Here is a 19,603-nt window from a genome sequence, read left to right on the forward strand (position 1 = left end):
ATCTGTTGACTCTGTGTGTCATCTCAATATATTACGCAATACAATCGTCCATTTAAAAAGAATATTTTGTTGTTGCTGTTGTTGTAAAATCGCATTTATTATATTTCGCAATCAAGAGGTGACACATATAACGTCAAAACAACACTTTATAGCGACAGTACTATGGTACAGATCAAAGTGAACAAGTTTACCAAAGTTCTGAAGACGAGTATACCCCATAGAGATGTCGGAACATAGAGATGTAACCTATGCTTATACCTCTAGCGCAAAACAAAACGGCGACAAATGCCAAATTGCATACCAGAACCAGATGATTCCCCCCCCCCCCCACTCAGTCAGTTTACTTATAAAATAACATGTCTTGAACTCATCAAACTATCAAAGTCCAGAAGATTTTCATCAAAATAATTTAAATGGGCAAAGGAAAGTACCGTGTATGTATCATGACCTCATTTGCATATTTACATCTCTAATTAGCTCAATTATAAAAAAAATTAAAACCACATTTCAATACCTATCTGTCAATACTTGGGTCCCTATTGACAAAAATGACCAAATTTTAAGTAATTACAATGTGTAAATATTTCCCCCAGGGACAATGATATGATATGAATTGGGAACTAAGGAGTTAAATAAGAAACAGCAAGAAATATTCTACATTAATTCTACATATTCTCATTAGTGAATTAAGCCCCTGGTCGTATTAAGCATATTGATAGAGATTCAGATAAGATAATGAAGTATTGATAATTGTGGGTTGATTTTGATGACAGAAACTCTGGTAAGTCTACAAGAGATGATTTCATAACACTATATCATGACTCCCTTAAAAACATTTAAAGTCCTGCAGGCCGGTACATTTAGAGTAACAAAAGCTACACAGCCGCAGTTAAGAAAACAGTTTCCAGCTGTTAGACCATCCAGTGCACCCGAAACACACAGAGAACACAGTTACTACTGTAAATCTTAAAGTTTGGTACCAAAGTAAAAACTGGATCGTGATATAAATCGGTAGCATGTGCTATTATGATTACAATAAGGACTGAGGATATGTGTAATTCCAACGAATACAGTTGTTAGGATTTGTTGTGATTACACATATGCTCAGTTGTTACTACACACCTAATAGCACATTCTACCGAATTATCAGATTTGTCAGCACAATCCAGTATTAACTACATGTGGTACAAAAATTTAAGATTTACAGTAGTTACAGTAGTTCATCTCTGTTGTGATATCGGCTGTCCAATGCCAAAACTATACACATGTGTTAAGGAGACACATTACAGGAAGTTATTGTTGATACAGGGGCGTATCCAGGGGGGGCGCAACAGGCGCGCGCCCCCCCTATTGGCCGTCACCAAAAAAAAAAAAAGTTTAGCAAAAAAAAAAAAAAATTGATGACGACCTTTATGTGAGATGTCGGTGATCGCTTAACCCCCCCCCCCCTCCCGTATGCTTTATTTTTTGTTTGCCAAAAAAAGGTTCTGGCGAAGTTCGGCGGCATAATAGTTTTAGAAACATAGATGATAATTGTGTTTGTATTATCACTATAAACACTAAATGACATGCCAGCCATACTAAATTGTGCATTTTGTGTCCACATTTACTGGAAATGTTGCTTATTATTAAGGTCGAAAAATGGATCACATATGGCCATGGGCGGCGATCCTGGGTGGAGGGGGGATATATCCCCCCATGAAAATGGGTGGAGGGGATGTAATGCACCATATCCCCCCCCCCACCAAATGCCAGGGATAAGAATATTTTCATGCCTACATTTATGCATCTTCGTTAATGTACGGCTCTTTTTTAGCTTCATTTCTCGCCTACCATAAACGCAGTGCGATCTTTTCAAATAAAGCGTCTTTATAAAGCAAAAATAGTTGACTGTAGGCTTCATTTGGCCCTATAACAACAAAATGTATTATTGCGCCCACGGTTTTGATATAGTACATATATGCACCCTCATAGTATTCATATAGGCCCTACAGTAGGCCTACACACGTACATGTTCCCTCAAATAGCTGAGAATCTCATGTTACCAGGGTAATGCTTAATACACGTTTCACCTGGATGCCCTAGCAATCGGTACCTAGGAATGTAACTATGTGTAATTGTGTATTGCATGTGTATAGGCCTATAATAGCCTGCATGAGGCCATTTTCTTCATCGAATAATATAACAGGGCTCTCGAACATTCTAACGTTGCGCCTGAAACAAGATTGACAGGGGCAATTTTCCCCAAATAACACCCGAAATTAAAAAAAAAAGTATTTTGGATCCTGATTATGAGATATTTCGGACATGACATCCCTATTTTAAAGTTGGGTATATGCCGCTTGGAAACCTCGGGAAGTGCCGTTTCCGGCCATCTAGAGGGTTTGTTAATCCCAAAATTTTCTTGTACGCTTCGCGCCAACTCATGGTGGCGCTACGCTTAGATAGTCAACAAGGTCATATCCCCCTCCCCCCCCACTCGGAAGTACGGATCGCCGCCCGTGCATATGACACCATTTTGCATTTCAGCCCTTCTTTGAAAGCAAAAATTGTACACCCCTCCCCTTAGACCCATCCCCCAGGACGGCGATCATTCATGCCTGACGCCCCCCTATTGGAAAATCCTGGATACGCCCCTGGTTGATATGTCAGGAGCCAAAATACAAAACCAAATGCAGTATACTGCTGTGGGCAGATTTAGTTGTTTGTCAGTTGAGCATAAGTCAACTCTCTTGTGCGTTTTTGTGTTTGTTTTCTGGTCTGATAATGGTATGGTTAAGTGACATCATTTTAGAGACAATTATCTCGAGATATCAGCTCGGTGGGATCCTTTGGTTAAGACTATTCTATAAAATGCAGGTTGTATATTAGTAAACAAATACAAATCTATCGTCCTACATTTTGAAAACTTAGTTTAATTTTTGTTATCTTTCTTTATTTTGTTTCGTGTGAAGAGAAACAATGGATTGACTTTATCAACCTTAATGAAAATGTATTTATTTTGAGAGTTAAAGGACAGTCTATTGATTGGAAGCGTGCAGATAAGAGTGTCGTTTGTTGATCATGCAGTTAATATATTATATATATATATATATATATATATATATATATATATATATATATATATATATATATATATATATATATATATATATATATATATATCAGGGTTCTGCCGCTGCCGGTCGGCGCCGGTCGGGCCCGACCAGCACGCTGAATTACCGACCGCCACAATCTGCCTGAGTGACTTTTCAGACCGGCACTTATTTTCGATATAGGAACTCCAAAAAACAGCTCCATAGCCGGAGGGTCGAACGTACAGAAACAATCTGTTTGAGACTAGGGGAAATCCAGTTCATAACTGTTCAAAATATCCAACACATCACAGTGTCATACTTAGTAAAAATTACCAGAGTTCCGCATTCCAGACCAATGACTGTTTTCCGTTTCCAACTCCCGATCGTACTTCTGATAGTTTCATTTATATCTATTTTTATCGCGCGAGACACAGGCACTATCCAGCTAGCTAGTACACATACGGCCGTTAACCTTCGTAGCGGGTGAATTTACATCATATTGCATTAGGCACGAGTGACAAGGGCTGGAAAACCTTGCGAACCGTCCGAACCAGGTTCGCGGGAAATCCGCGATGCTCGCGGGAAATCCAGCCCGGCTGGCGAAAAAAAAAATCGGACAAAAAAATATAGAAAAAAAAACGGGACGAAAAACTAAAAAAAACCCACAAAGGACAAATAAGTACATCTATAAAAAAAAAGAAGTAAAATTTCACAAGAAAAGTTTCAGAAACAAAAGGAAAATGTTCAGAGAGCGTGCATGCTCGCAATTTTAGTCACAATACCAACGAGTAATGATGTGTCCCCAACCCACTTACAATGGCTATTTCGCAAGCTTCAGGGTATACGTGTCACACGGACACCCACGGCCCAGCGCGGGAAGGTTGCTGTAATAAATCAGCCTCGCGGGAAATGTTTTGAACAATATTGCCATTCCACGTTCTTTTATATTTGTATTGTATGTTGGTTAGTAAACGTTTTCTTTCGTATGAAAGGTGCGGGATTCCCTTCAACTGACTCAGTAATCCCGCAAAGAAAACATTTGTCTGCTGGAAATTCCCGCATCGTTTTTTGCATTCGCGATGAGTTTATACTCAATGTACAACTTATTCACTTGACCGTATAGAGAAAAAAAAAACTGAAAATCAATTGTGTACCAATTGTGTACGAAAAGGTGGTAGGCTACACCTTTCAAATTTTACGAAAGATCTAGCAAAGCACTTTCGAAAAATTCACGCCAAACTTGCATATCGTAAATGCAACTAATGTCATGTAAACAAGGCTCTAGTGCATCCATTTATGAATATACCGTAAGACCACATCTGGTGTTAAGCGGGGGGAAAAGAAAGTATTTTCTAGCATTTCCAAAAATACCGAAAAAATAATATCCTACCATAGTTAAGTGTATAGCAAATAGCCTAACCACCTCGGCGGTTATAACGGATCTCACGTAACTACAAAATCACAACTGATTGTATTTTGCGGAGTTTACGTTTTCTACAAGAACATGGAAACAATATTTAGCATTGAGTTAATCATGCCAAGTGGCCTAAAACATGTGATTACAAGGGTAACTTTCATAAAGATGGCCATAGCAAGGGGCCTTGATATCGTGCTATGCGTGTATGGTATGGGCTGTGCCTCGTGTTTCATGCGGTGTGCATGCGGAGGAGTCAGTTGGCTTGAGGTGTGTTTTACTTACCTAAATGTAACGGGGATATTTTACCTACTTTTCTTGAACGTCTAAGATATCATTTCGCCTAACTTTACCGATCCTTTACTGACTGACCTAATTAATTCTAGAGTGGAACGAAAAAGTTTACGCCATGAAAAGTTCCCTGGCAACGTGCCAAAAAATGTTAACAAACAGGTGTTAGACAGGGGATGAGCTCACAGTTGTTTGGCAAGGTACCTGGGAAAATTCGCAGCACATGTACCGTGGTAGTTGGGTAGGGTTAAACACTGCATTAATAAACGGCTGGTCTGTACTCTGGTGCTCCAGATATTTGTCCTAACTTTTTTCATTAATTATGAAAAATTCCAGACATGAGATCTCATTTCAAAGCTGTCTACATGTGGCTCAGAATACTCGGGAAGGGCTGTTTCCGGCCATCTGGGGGGTTTCCAAAACCCAAAATTTTCTTGTACGCTCCGCGCCAACGGATGGTGGCGATCCGCTTAGATAGTCCTGCCGGCACTCAATCCACCCTGGGCAGAACCCTGATATATATATATATATTATATATATATAAATATATATATATATATATGTATATATAAATATGTATATATATATATGTATATAGGCCTATATATATATATGTATATAGGCCTATATATATATATATATGTGTGTGTGTTATGTTATGTTAAATATAGGGATTGAGCGGAACGGTGTAGAGGAGCAGCAAGTTCACAGCTTATAAGGTCGTAAAGTGATGGAAAGTCACATCATATACCCAACAGAACCTATCCAGATCTAGGTGCTATTGATATATATAAAACATGACAGTATAAATAAGGTGTTTATGTGGCAAGGGTGCTCCGACTAATCACCATCACCCCCCCCCCCCATTACTCTTTCTCCCTTCGGCGACCCTTCTATAGATACCGGTACCGCTTATTGACAACACTCACGAAGAGAATAAAGTTTTCCACTTTATTCTCTCCATCATTGTATTTAAAAATTAGTATCGGTTTATTCATAATTATTTCTTCGTGTTGGAAGCGTATATAGCTTCAGTTAGGATCGAATGAACTAAACACTGCGACGTCCCTTTCGGTTCAATACATCCTAATAGACATATACGTGATACGAGAGTCTGTTCTCAAGTTAACTAGACCAACACAAAGCAAGCGTAACCAATTCCGCGATTGTAGAGAGGGGAATCCGAACTACATAAAGGGCGATTAATGTTTGCTTCCATTTTATTGACAGATATATCGCTCAAAGATCAATTAGCTTGAGATATGTTTCCAACCAATTCCTAAATACAGTTCGAAGTGCGAAATATCATCTTGGCTCTTTTAACATGATATGTTAAAATTACTTACGCGTATCTAAGATCATTATATCGTGACAGCGACAACGTTGTGCGAACGTTTACTAGATTATGTTGATTTGTGCTACTTTGAACCGTTCATAAATCAGTCTATAAATCTTATAAACTAATAGTAGTTTATTTTATTACATTGGATTGCCTGAGTGTTTGCTCACAGCCACAGTGATAAAATCGTTGGTAAAGACAGGTCCTATACTCACAGATCGATCCTATACTATAGGGTGCAGAGTGCATCTTGATGTCTATAGAGAGAGAGGGTTGAAAGTAAAAAATGGATGACCGAGAAATTATCGAAGAAGGTGCGACGAAGGTAAGATTCAAACGAAATGGAGTTGAATGTAAGGTTTATCAAAAATAGGTGATTAAAATGGACGGTCTGGGAAGGAAGCGTTTTACACGATTAATAAATTACAAAATCTGTTCACCTCCATCAACAGAGAATTATTCGTATTTATCGAACGTGGGGGTTTGTTATGTAAGTAAAATAATTGAGAAAATCGGGCAACGTACTGTAACAGGAGATTTATAGTTAAACCCAAATTTCATTTTTTCCTTCTGAATTTATGTTTAGGATACGAATGCTTGCTATTACTGATTTGAGGTATGTTGAGCTGTCGCATGATACAATAGCATGTAAGTAACCAATTAGGTCTTGACTTCAGGATTATGCAGCCTCTAAAGTGCAAAAAAGGAGATTCGATTGATGGTTTCAACGTTTATAAAAAATACTGCTTGTAGTGCATGTTCTTCAAGCTTACGTCACGTTGACGTCATCACGAATGTTCTCACTAGGGAACGAATGAGTATAAATACTAAAAATAACTGTTAAACAATCAATGGTACATCTATAAGATATGATATAGGCCTATGTATAGTCATCATCACGCAAAATTGTAATGAAGTATGGTATATGTATTGTATGTTAATTATAGTATGAGACTGGTGTGTGACCAATATGATGTTATATATCGTGCATATGTGTTAGCAACGTTGTAGGTGTGGTGCATAGTGGGTGAATGTGCGTCATACCTCGGTGACAAATGGTTTAACTATGTCACCCGATACTTATAGCTATAGTACAGTAACTACTGTTCATGTTCCACAACCGTGCATCAGTAACTACTGCGCTGTGTTCGTAACACGGTAACATGTGTTACAGTTGGCACAGTAATTACTGGAAGCTGTTACATGTTGAACTACGAGTCCGACAGGTGAAAATTTGTAGTAATTTAAAAAAAAATTACAATTTGAAATTTGAAAAAATTAAATTTTTAAACTTTTAAATTTGCATTAAGAAAAAATTTGCAGTAATTACTGTGCCACCTGTAACACATGTTACCGTGTTACGAACACAGCGCAGTAGTTACTGATGCACGGTTGTGGAACATGAACAGTAGTTACTGTACTAGCTATGAGTATTGGCTGACTATGTACATCGCACTGGAATGTTGCATATACGACGCTCAAGTATGACCTCTTCTAACGAAATTTTTAGTTTAAAATTAGAAATGATTCCCAATAAATAATTTTTTGTCAAAATGCGCGAGTTTTAGTTCTGAAATCTTAGATCAGTTTATTTGATGCAAAAGTAACAGCGAAACAAGTACTTTTCATGTCCTCCTTCCGAGTTACAACAGTACAAGTTTCTCTGTTTATTATACAGTATGTCTTTTCCAAACAAAGAGTATAATTAGTTGACTATTTGAACACAGTAACTACTGTCAATCTTTAAGTTTTGTACCAGGAGTAAAAACTAGATCGTACTATAAATTAGTAGCATGTGCTATTAGGATTACAGTAAAAACTGAGGATATGTGTAATTCCAACAAAACTAGTTGTTGGGATTTGTTGGGATTACACATATTTTCAGTTCTTACTGTAATCCTAATAGCACATGCTACCGATTTATCACATTTGTCAGCACAATCCAGTTTTTACTGTGGTACAAAGTTTTTAAGATTTACCGTAGTTCCTGTAATCTCTGTGTGAATCGGTTGAACTGAAATATAGACGGGTTTTCCCCTGATTAGAAGGATTTGGCTGCATAATCGCAAAACTGAACTTCTCAGAAGGACAAAAACCGAAAACCGAACAAAAATCATGAGATAAATTTATGAGATGAATGATATTACTTAAGTGTTACTTTAATATACCTTATAGAAAATTCATGTGACCGCATAGCCGGTCACACAAATACTATATTTTTAATAAACTAGTTGAAAGTGGAAAATTTTAATATCATCAAATAAACTGAACGCTAAAATTGAAGTTGTCAATAAAATGCATCGCAAGCACACTATATCCATGTATTCGGTGGAAAGTCAACAGTGGAAAAAGTTTAATATTTTAATATTTTTCGACGTGAATGAAGGTTTTCTACTGTTTTATTTTATCATCTCAGAAACAGACTACCATGGTTATAACTGTAACTCAACTTAATTCATTATTAAGGAGTGAACCCAAATAATATCGATATATAAATAAGGTCAAGATAACTGAAGAGAAATATTTGGATTTTCAAGCTTTTACCGACTTTAGTTAGGTGATGAACTTGACATAGCTTGCATGAAATAACGATATTTATCTATAGTTGCAATTATGCTAATATATATTTATCAAGAAACAGGAAATTATGGAAAATGGGCAAGCAAAAACGAATACTCTTGATTGCAAGAGCGCATGAGGGTTAAGTTATCGTACGTTAAATTACTTGTAGGTCACGTCACCTTAATGAGAAAAATGAGTATATGTTGAAGTGTTTTTCATAACTATAGCAAGGTCAAACATTTGTACGTCAGTAGAGTTATACCCGTGCCAACCTTTGGAACCATCATAGACTAGTATTTGCATTTCAATTAATTTATGACTATTACTAAGTATTTCAACAAGTTGGTTTGTGGTTGTCAAATTTGTCACAACCTAAATATTACACAATATCAAAGAACACTGCAATAGATGAAACTAGGACCCTGTTCTACATTCGCTTACGAAACAAAAATAAATCATTTAATCAATAACTGATTTTAATAAATGATCGAGTATGTATGGAAGTTTTAATCGAATCGCATCATTTCGTGCAGTAAAATATCATTACATCTTTATGTTAATCAAAAGTAAAAAATAAAATTGGAAAACTTAAAGCCTTTTTTATTATATATATTTTCTTTTTAAGATAAATATTATATTGTCCGCCACCAGAATAGCCCTTTAACTGTTTGCAACCACCCACGATATCGATATACATATTAACTATTACAATATTCGTACAAACTTTACGATGTATTCATGCTAGCTTAACGGCATTGAAGCCTTGACTCGCCCCAAACCGCGTACTGAAAAAGTTAACTTTCCGTTGCTTGCAAGTGAAGTTTTCTGCTTGTCGCTACAAATGCAAACCGTAATGAAACGTGATACCTTGTTATCTGTTTAGCTGAACCTGAGATGTCCATCGCTGTATCGTTTGTACACTGTGCTGTGGGTATTGACCGTAGCTGTATGTATTGACTGTACACTAGTGTCTAATTACCGAAGGTAGCAAGCTGTTTGCGTTTTTCTGGGATCGATGGTGGTGTCTAACACTTCTGTTACACCTCATTCGAAACTAGGTCAGATTACCGGCATTAGACGTGTCTTTTCGCGCGAGTCTTCACACCCTTGAAAACTCTACAATAACGTGATAACCTGCATGTGAATTTGTAATGTAACTAACAGTGGGTCAATTATAAATGCAAAGTATATACTAAGAACAAACTCGCTACCATACGTTTATAGATCTAGGCTATCAATGTTGATTTTAGGTGTAAACTGTAACCAAGCCATTTTGATAATTCACTTGAAAGAATCGTCAGTGAGTTATTATCACCATGAGGCCTGAAATATTTGTTAACAGCGTGAAAATGCTTTCATTATTCTTTGAGATAAAATGGAAAATTTGGTAACAAGTTGTGAGTGAGGGGAGGGTTCACTTGTGAAATGAGATGTCTTCAAATTGGTGTTATTAGGTCATTAGTGGTTAGTAGAAGGGTGCGTTTTTGAAATTGTTTTCTATCAGTTGTTGATAAAATATACCTTAAAATTGAATATGGTGAATAGCGTGCATGGTACAGACGAGTGAAGCATATATACTATAGCGGATATTGGTCTTTCAGTTAGGAAGAGTTCGTTGAATCATTTTGGTTTATATTTTCAATCTTGACGAACGTTTAAAGTGTACTGACTATTACAGAAAGCTTCATCAAAACCTGACTTTAATCTCCCTCATTTTTAAAATTTCGTTAGGATATTTTGGGCATTTTTTAAATTTGTAGTTATACCAGAACAACTTAATTAAGAGACTTATTTCTCTAAGGTACTTTTAAGTTGCAATGTTTAGTTTATTTTGTTATTAATTTCTATGAATTCCACGATGAAACACAAGATACATAAATACTTATTCTTTTTACATACACACAGGGTCGTGTGACGCTATGGTTGATAATAGCGTCCTTCGTGGCGTCTATGGCTGGGTCGTTTCAATTCGGTTACCAAGTTGGAGTTCTTACTGGTCCTTCAGATGTAAGATATGTACTTTATCTTATACCTTGGACAATTCTATGGAATATTCAAAGCCACCAATTGAATTTATTTTAAAGGAGTAACAAACCCAACTGACAAATATATGTGGTAGAGACAACTGTAATCCGGTAATGAAAAACTTCCCTAAAACAGCTAAAAGAGGATCTATTTCCTTCATACACATGGCTGAAATGTCTTTTTAACTATGTGTCACGATATTGACTTGCTTAATATTAATTCTAATAATACAATGGCTGTCGAATTTGTTATTTTGAATACTGCTTTTTTTTGCATTTAATTATTAATGAAAGTGAGTGGGGGACATAATTCTGAGAATCAACTGAAAATTTAGTAATTATTTTCTCATTAACAATTATGACATGAGATAAACGTAGGAGTTGCCTTTGTTTTGTGTAGCCTATTATTATATAAATTACTCGGCATGCTATAGTAATGTAGTAACGTAGTTATATGTACCACCTTTTTGGCATATTGATTAGGATAGTTAAAAATGGTCCTTTAATTATTAATAAGGTAAACAAAAGGAGTAAGAATAAAATATCAGTCTATGGTGTTGATATCATTAAGAACGATCAAACGACGAATTACTGTATTCCATTAAGTCTTATTACGACCATTTCTTCTTCCTTGAAGCTTATGCGGGATTTTTACAACCAATCCCAGACGGAAAGGAGAGGTGCGCCATTAAGTGATACCGCAGAATTATGGCTGTGGTCAACAACTATATCTATATTTTGTATCGGAGGGGCTATGGGAGCTTTATCAGCTGGCTATTTATCTGACGTTCTCGGCAGGTAAGTGCCAAACTATTACCGACAGTTACGGAAGAGTACAATTGTATGTGACGTAATGTGAAGGGGGGGGGTGCGGGGATTGGCTCACCGGCACATCTGCTCGGACCTTGTGGACTACTGGAGACGATATGTCGTTAGGTTACGAAGGCGCTAACCTCGTCTTGGTCGCGACAGGTGCTAGTTTCATCCATTTCGTCAAATCATTCACTAGCTTAAAAGGCGCCCGCATTTACGATTAAAAATCACTGAGCCGGAACTACTTTATCCCCCTCCCACGGTCCACGGTCCCTGGTAGAGGTCTGACGATTAGTAAAGGTAACAAGTTTTAGCAATTGATGTTTGAAATTTCCAGCAAACAATTACACCTAGGAATAATTCCTAAGAGAGGAGGAATCACAAATGTTCACTGACTTGCACTTTCTTATCACCTAAAGATGACGTTTGTCTGTTCAATGACATATCACTGAGCTGGAAGAAACAGGCTATACAAATAAAGACGGTATATTAACTGATTTCATATTTTACATTACAGGAAAGGGGCAATGCTTCTCACCAACGTTTTCTCCATCCTTGGAGGTTTATTGATGGGTCTTAGTTACGTCTTCAATAATTATGAGATGGTCATCATAGGAAGATTTGTGATTGGATACTATGCAGGTATACTCGATAAATCTGCGCATCTAGGCAAATTTAACTATATATAGACTAACAGCACAGGATAAGGACTAAATGTATTTATTGCCATGTATATCAGTTGTCCTAAACTACAGATTTCTTGAATGTATATATTGAGTAAAGTGGTAACGGAGAGCAGAAACTCCAAAATGTCACATTAACCCAATCCTTGAACATCCCATAGTTGTTTCCTTTGCTTTGTGCAGCGATGTTTATGAAACTATAGCAATTACATAACACACATGTATTGATATTGAAAGCATACCCACCTAACATGTTATGGTAGTTATTAAATATCAGCCTAACCTTAAGTGCATTTCCATAGCAGTTAAACCTCTAATGGTGCTTAATCAGCAATTGCCGGCAAAAATGACATGTTACAGTACAAATCACAAATGTAGGATTTTCTTGAGTCTGATTAACTTAGCTATATTTTATAACAGTTTCTTGTATTGGTGATTATATGTCCAATAAGGTCAACCAGGAATTTGCATGATCATGGGTATTATTCGTTTCATGTCCTAGGCGTTGGTATCACCATTGTACCGCTGTATCTTGTCGAGATATCACCCGTCAATCTCCGTGGAGCTATTGCTACCATACACCAACTTTTGCTTACAATTGGCATCGTTGTAGCTCAGGTAGGGCAACTCTGGTTCGAGATTGCTCTGGCAATAACAATTAGTGTCAATAATCTCACATTTTACAAAACGTTTCACAAACCTTTTCTCTGTAGTTTCTAGTCTTTCTCTATAAACGGTCACAATACTAAAGGAACGTATAGAGCCACCTGTCAATTATTGTGATAACCCTTTTTAAAAAGGAGTTAAAGTTGTCTTCAAACATTTTTGTCAAGGGTAACCCATTTCCCCTTTTCCTTGTCTGGGGGTCACGAGAAGGGAGAAGATTGGAATATCATTATTTATTACTGTCTCACTTTACTTTCCTTTTGTTGTGCTAAAAGTGATCTACTTGTCAAGCTGTTCACAGTCCTTTCAACTTATACACTTCTTGATCCTGTAATATACTGAATTTGTTATGCATTATGTGAAGAAAAAACAAACCAAACTGAACTGAACTGAACCTAGACTGCAGTGTCTTTCATAAGGCCTTTTCTTTCAAATACCACCTGTAATGTTATGTTATGGTTATCATATATACCAACCACCATTCAACACCCTTATACCACCCCTCCTATACACACAAGACAAAAACAAATTACAGTGTAATAGTTGACATATTATTTATGTCTAAACAAGTAAACGTGCTTCGTAAACACGTTCACGTCTGTTGATATATATGATATGATACTATATGATAAACATTTATTTCCTGCCTCCTCCAGATTCTTGGAATTTATGCATTCGACTACAAAACAGGTTGGCCTATCCTTGTCTCCTTGACTGCGGTACCTAGTATCATTCAACTATTCATACTTCCATTTTGTCCCGAGAGTCCAAGATGGTACTATCTTATGAGCGACGATAAGGAAAAATGTAGAAAAGGTAAACCACCGTTATTCTAAAATGAAGGAAAGGTAACTAATCATTCAACTTTTCAATAATCATTCAATGTTTCAGGTTAAAGGTATACTCTTTCTTATTTGGGCCTTCAATTGAGGGCAATTTATGAGAAACAATGAATTAACAATTATAACATTTAGGGCTGCAACGAGGATTCCGATGTCATCGTCTTTGAAGCCTTAAAGGAGCATTCATTTTAATGGTGAATAGCTATAGACAAACTGACTAGCTCTAGAAGCATTACTATAGAACTCATGTTTGTTCTTCCTTCTTGCACGATTACATATCAAGACTAAAATTATATCCTTTAAAGTTAGATCAGTTTTTCAGTCAAACCTGACAATAACAATCAAGACCGTATATCATATTCTAATTATAGAAATTGTTCAAGAGTGGTGGATTCGTCAATTTTGAAATACAGATTACTTAAATATGGTCCGTTTTGTCACTTTAGCTGTTTGGTTCCCATTTGCCTTTTAGCTTTAGTGAAACTTCGTGGAACTGATAATGTCCGTAATGAAATGGAGGAGCTTCGACAAGAGGCAGAACAAACTAAAAACAATGAGAACGTTACTATAATGGATGTACTGAGGCTCAGAAAGCCCGAGTGGAAGAGACCTCTCTTCATCTCTATTGGTATCCACATTGGGCAACAGTTTACCGGCGTTAACGCTGTAAGTATAGTTTATAGGTTCCAAGCAAACGGGGAGGGTGTGGGATGTAGTTAAATCCATTTTTATAGAAGGCAGTGTATACTGTTTTAAGTGACTTCTATCAGAGTGATGATATGGATTGTATTTACATCACACTTCCATGAGTAAAAAGTTATAGGCAAGTGTATTGAGTTATATCAAGTGTTGTAATTTACCTCTGCAAATGTATATACACATTTTGGTGGTGCAATTGTATAGCTGTGATGTGTAGTTGTGTAAACATATAACTTTGTTAATGCAGTTATGCACATGTGCAGCTGTATACCACGTAACGCAGCTGTATAATGTAGTAGGGACTTTTGAGTCGTGCAATATTTGCTGTACAATGTAGCCGTGTTTTGTAGTTCTGTATAAAGTTAACGTAGCTGTGTAATGCAGTTGTGCACATGTAGGCCTATAGATGTAAGGTAACGCAGATGTGCAATATAGTTTGGAAAAACATCTGTACAAAGTATTTGTGCACAAGTAGTTAATCATGTATAGCTAGATGTACCATGAAACGCGGCTCTGGTAAATAGAGTTGTGCAACGTTGCTATGCATTGTGGCAAAACAAGTTGATTCGAAATCACAACGATTTTTTGATGTTGGTTCAAGTGGATTGATTCAGTTCGTTTTCAATATTTCACAGATTTTGTTTTACGCTACTGAGGTCTACAAACAGAGCGGCCTTGATGAAGTTCAAATTGGTTACGCTACTGTCGGAGTAGGAGCGATCAACGTGATAATGACGGTAGTGGCGGTATGTAATAATACGTTGATTATGAAACTTAATAGTTTATTATATTTAATATTTATATATATACATTTTATATTTATAGATTATAAAACTTAGTACATTAATGTCTGAAGCAGCCAATACTCACAGCTAGTACAGTAACTACTGTTCATGTTCCACAACCGTGCATCAGTATCTACTGCGCTGTGTTCGCAACACGGTAACATGTGTTACAGGTGGCACAGTAATTACTGCAAGTTTTTTCTTACTGCAAATTGAAACATTTTAAAATTTAATTTTGACAATTTAAAATTGTAAAAATTTTTAAATTTTTTTTAAAATTTTTTTTTATTACTGTGCCACCTGTAACACATGTTACCGTGTTGCGAACACAGTGCAGTAGTTACTGATGCACGGTTGTTGAACATGAACAGTAGTTACTGTACTAGCTATGAGTATCGGGTGTCTGAAGCCATATAACCATAACTTCAACTTAGCGCATATAGCTATACAAATCAGGGATGTTTCCTCACTTTGTGACATTTCGTACAACCTATTGTCAACCCAAACCGGTTATTGAAAAAAATCCACTTAAAGTACGATTTATAAACAAGAAGCGCCCATTTCATCACAAAAAAATTCAAAATGAATATGAACAATTAATACGCAGTTGTGAAAAATTCAATTTTGTTTTTTTCAATCAACAGGTTTTTGTGGTTGAGAAGCTCGGCCGTAGGTCATTGCTCTTGTATCCGTTTATCATTGTGACTGTTGTCACCGCTCTGCTTACGATGTCATTACGTTTACAGGTTTGTGAAATGTTGCCCTCAGTAAAGTGTCGTCAATCCATGGCATGCCGCAGTGATTATAATCAATTGTGCGTTTTTGCAGTATCCAGTTTATAATTTAAAGAAGTGATTGACCGTTATTAAATAATGAATATATACAATGGCGGGAATCAAAATCTGTCAAAGTGAGATTTTTTCCTCAAAATTCTACTCATATCTTGAAAGAAATTGTTATGGACTCCATTTAAAAGATTTAAATTTACGGCGATGTAAGGAAAGTATGATTCACTCCTTTTATAGGAGCAATCAAGGTGAATAAAAATAGCAATATGATATATTAACCACGTCCCCCCACACGGAGTTTCAATAGCACACACACACGTACAAATATCTTTCTATTCGGAAGATTGAAACGACTTATAATTTCATATTTTCATATAATATCTTCTTTTTATCTGTATTTTCTTATAGGAAGATGCAGACGGCTGGAAATGGTTTTCCCTAGTGATGATATATGTCTTCATCATTGCATTCGCTATTGGACCAGGTAAAGTCAACAATTCGAGAAATGTCTTTCAAATTGTGACGATTTTGAATGGTACTGGGTCAACTTACGATGTTGACGTAACGATATACCAATCACAAGTTAATCACAAGGCTTAAATGAATGAAACCAGTCAATGATATAGTTAGTAAAAACTGCATATATCCTGGAATACTATACAATGCTAGACTTCTGCAGGGTAACTTGTGCTACAATTTGTTTCTGATGTCTTTGTACGAAATATGTCTCTCTACTTCGTTTAGCTTGAAAAAAACTCATATGTTAGATAGGCCTTATCTCGAGTCTCTACAATTTATATCAGAACCAACCTCATCACTCAAAATCTTCCGAAGAAAAACTCTTTTGAAGAAATTAGCGTAAATCTTGCGATATGGAAATAATCCATGTAAATAAGCTCTGCTAAATGTAAGAATCGGTGAATTTGTATTAAAGTGGTTTAAGTTGATCGAGCAGTTGGCCCACAAATGTTTCTCATAATTCTGCGGGAAGCTAAAAAAAAATCGCAATGAACTATTATTTTCCTTTTCACTTTCTGTCAATCTACAGCTCCAATACCATTTGTGATTGTTCCCGAGCTTTGGGCCCAGGGTCCACGTCCGGCTGCCATGTCCATCTCAGTACAAGCGAATTGGTACAGCAACTTCATCGTGGGCTTAACATTCCCTTATTTACAGGTCGGTTGAAAGGAAATACCTGTCAAATATATTCTTTATCTTTCTGATATCAAGACTTTTCCCTAGTTTTAATTCAGCCGTTTCTACAACATTCTCATATTACCTACATGCTGGTTGAACTGCATACCAGCCAAACAGTACTTTTATTTTTTCAATGCCCAGACTATTCTTAGTTTTAGTTCAGTCGTTTCTAAAACTTGTGTGCTCATTTTAGAATATCCGTTGACATACGGCTAGCATTGATACTGTAAATGACCCGAGTGACGTCACACATTATGTATGATAAGAGGATTTAATTCTATATTTAAAGAAGAGCCATGCCATTAAATTAGGAGGAAGATAAGTAGAGAGGGGATGTGAGTGAGGGGCGGGGGGGGGGGGCGGGGGTTAGCTAGCCGAAAAGGACCTAACGAGGAAGTAAAGAGCATACCGCGGTTTTTTGTTTGTAGATATGGTAGCGCAGGGGGTAGGAGCCGGGGGGGGGGACTTTTTTTCCAAAATAGCAAATATGCCCTACTGGCAAATAAAATGTGCCCCTTTGATGAAGAACTGTCTTTTGGATATCTTAAGCCTTTGTTAATTTTAATATTTTATTGTTATTATTTATTTTTAGTCTGTACATGCTATTTTTAAAATGGCATCCCATATCTTTCTGTAGCACGGTTAACAATATACAATCAACATACTAACACATCATGTAACTTTAAGTGATATGGCCGGTGTGTATCGGTATATAGCATAACGAGTGGGCGTTGTGGAATGAGAAAGTGCCCCTCTGATGTTGTGCCCCCACCCTCACACTTTTTGGAAACTTCCTATCCCCCTGTGGTAGCGCAAGAAAGATCTTTAGTAGCTGGCTCCTATAATTAAAGAGGTAAAATAAGTGAAAAGAGGAGTGCATTTACGCCATCCTGAAATTAGGAGGATTCTTAGATTGCTATCTTAGAATTCCGTGGCAAATCTTAGACTTCGTTCTTCCTTTATTTAAGATCACAAAATATATCTGTAACAATCTTCGGTTATTAACGGATTTAAAAACAACTCTTATAGCATTTTTTTTTTCTCCGTAGGATACCATCGGATCATTTGCGTTTTTAGTTTTTGGAGTTTGCAGTTTACTTACCACAATATTCATCTTCTTTTACATCCCTGAGACGAAAGGCCGAACATTTGAAAATATCGTGGCTGGCTTTAGAGGTAGACCTGTTAAAGAAGAGATGGACCCCAACAAAGTCTTCGTTACAGACGGGACAGTAAACCAAGCCTTTCAAATCAAATAAATTTTTAAAAACTTTATAAGCTAAAAGTTGTTAATGCTTGAATTCTTGCTACGCTGAAGTTTACAAGTAATAAATCATTTTGTGTATATTGCTAATCTTCTTCTTTAGGTAATATTATTATTATTTAAAAACGTTGGCTGCACGATGATATATAGAGCGTTTGTTATATATTGGTGGTAGCATTTTAAACATTAAAGAATTGCCATGGCATTATCTGTCATACTTTGGTTAACCAAATATCGAGCAAAACTCAGTCAAGCCTACAATCACTCTAAAATGATGAGGTATTTGGTATTTTCGCCACTCAAACCTACAATCACTTTAAAATGGTGAGGTATTTCCTCCCCTCAACTTGCAATCACTTTAATATGGTGAGGTATTTTCTCGCCTCAAACCCGCAATCACTAAAGGTGGTGAGGTATTTTCTCGCCTCAAACCTACAATCACTTTAAAATGGTGAAGTACTTCTCCCCCCAACCTGCAATCACTTTAATATGGTGAGGTATTTTCTCTCCTCAAGCCTACAATCACTTAAATATGGTGAGGTATTTTCTCTCCTCAAGCCTACTTTAATATGGTGAGGTATTTTCTCTCCTCAAGCCTACTCTAATATGGTGAGGTATTTTCTCTCGTCAAAGTTTGGCTCTTTCTCACAAGACGATGAAATATCAAGACCAAACGAAAGTGGGCTCCGTTATTGTTTACCATTGGTCAAAGGCTGTGTTCGATTTTTTAGATATATAATAGTCTTGTTAATGTACGCATGCGCTAGCTCGTGTATGTAGTGCCTTTGTGGCAACAACACCGTACTTTATTTAGGTAATTTTTAGGTACTTATTAAGGTACTTTATTTCAATACAGCATGTCTTTATAAACAATTAAGTCTTTCGAGTTTGTTACGGTCATACTTCGGTGCAATCAATTTGTTCTGGATGCAAAACCTTTGGTGCCAATAAAAAACAGTTTAATCCAATATACAATTATTTCAAATGAAGAATTGAGCGAAGGTTATCGGCCTCTGTAATAAAAGCCTTTACATTTTTGCGATGTTACTGGATGCTGTTTACGTAAAAATAGATTTAAATATATATATAAATAAATTTTGCCAATGATGGCACAATTGTGTTTCTCATATATATAATTAGTGTTTTTCTTTATACAAAT

At 36.5% G+C, this 19,603-nt stretch overlaps 1 protein-coding gene and 1 long non-coding RNA gene across 3 annotated transcripts in view; one reads left to right on the forward strand and one right to left on the reverse strand.

The window, feature by feature from the left end:
- Nucleotides 1–19,603, reverse strand: part of LOC139975732 (uncharacterized) — a 156,905-nt gene that overhangs the window by 94,823 nt on the left and 42,479 nt on the right. The window lies entirely within an intron of this gene.
- Nucleotides 6,145–19,571, forward strand: LOC139976186 (solute carrier family 2, facilitated glucose transporter member 5-like). 2 transcript variants are annotated; one of them, XR_011796026.1, is made up of 13 exons: nt 6,145–6,446; nt 10,589–10,690; nt 11,345–11,505; nt 12,038–12,162; nt 12,706–12,821; nt 13,526–13,685; nt 14,184–14,377; nt 15,046–15,156; nt 15,840–15,941; nt 16,392–16,467; nt 17,032–17,159; nt 18,230–18,815; nt 18,858–19,571. XR_011796026.1 is itself a non-coding variant. In XM_071984697.1 (12 exons), the coding sequence occupies exons 1-12, from the start codon at nt 6,408–6,410 to the stop codon at nt 18,437–18,439; spliced, it is 1,524 nt and encodes a 507-aa protein (XP_071840798.1). In that variant the 5' UTR covers nt 6,145–6,407; the 3' UTR covers nt 18,440–19,571. The 2 variants fall into 2 exon arrangements, 1 of the variants encoding a protein (XP_071840798.1); XM_071984697.1 differs by having other exon boundaries at nt 18,230–19,571.

The sequence above is a fragment of the Apostichopus japonicus genome, chromosome 11, assembly GCF_037975245.1.
Source record: "Apostichopus japonicus isolate 1M-3 chromosome 11, ASM3797524v1, whole genome shotgun sequence".
Taxonomy (NCBI): domain Eukaryota; kingdom Metazoa; phylum Echinodermata; class Holothuroidea; order Aspidochirotida; family Stichopodidae; genus Apostichopus; species Apostichopus japonicus.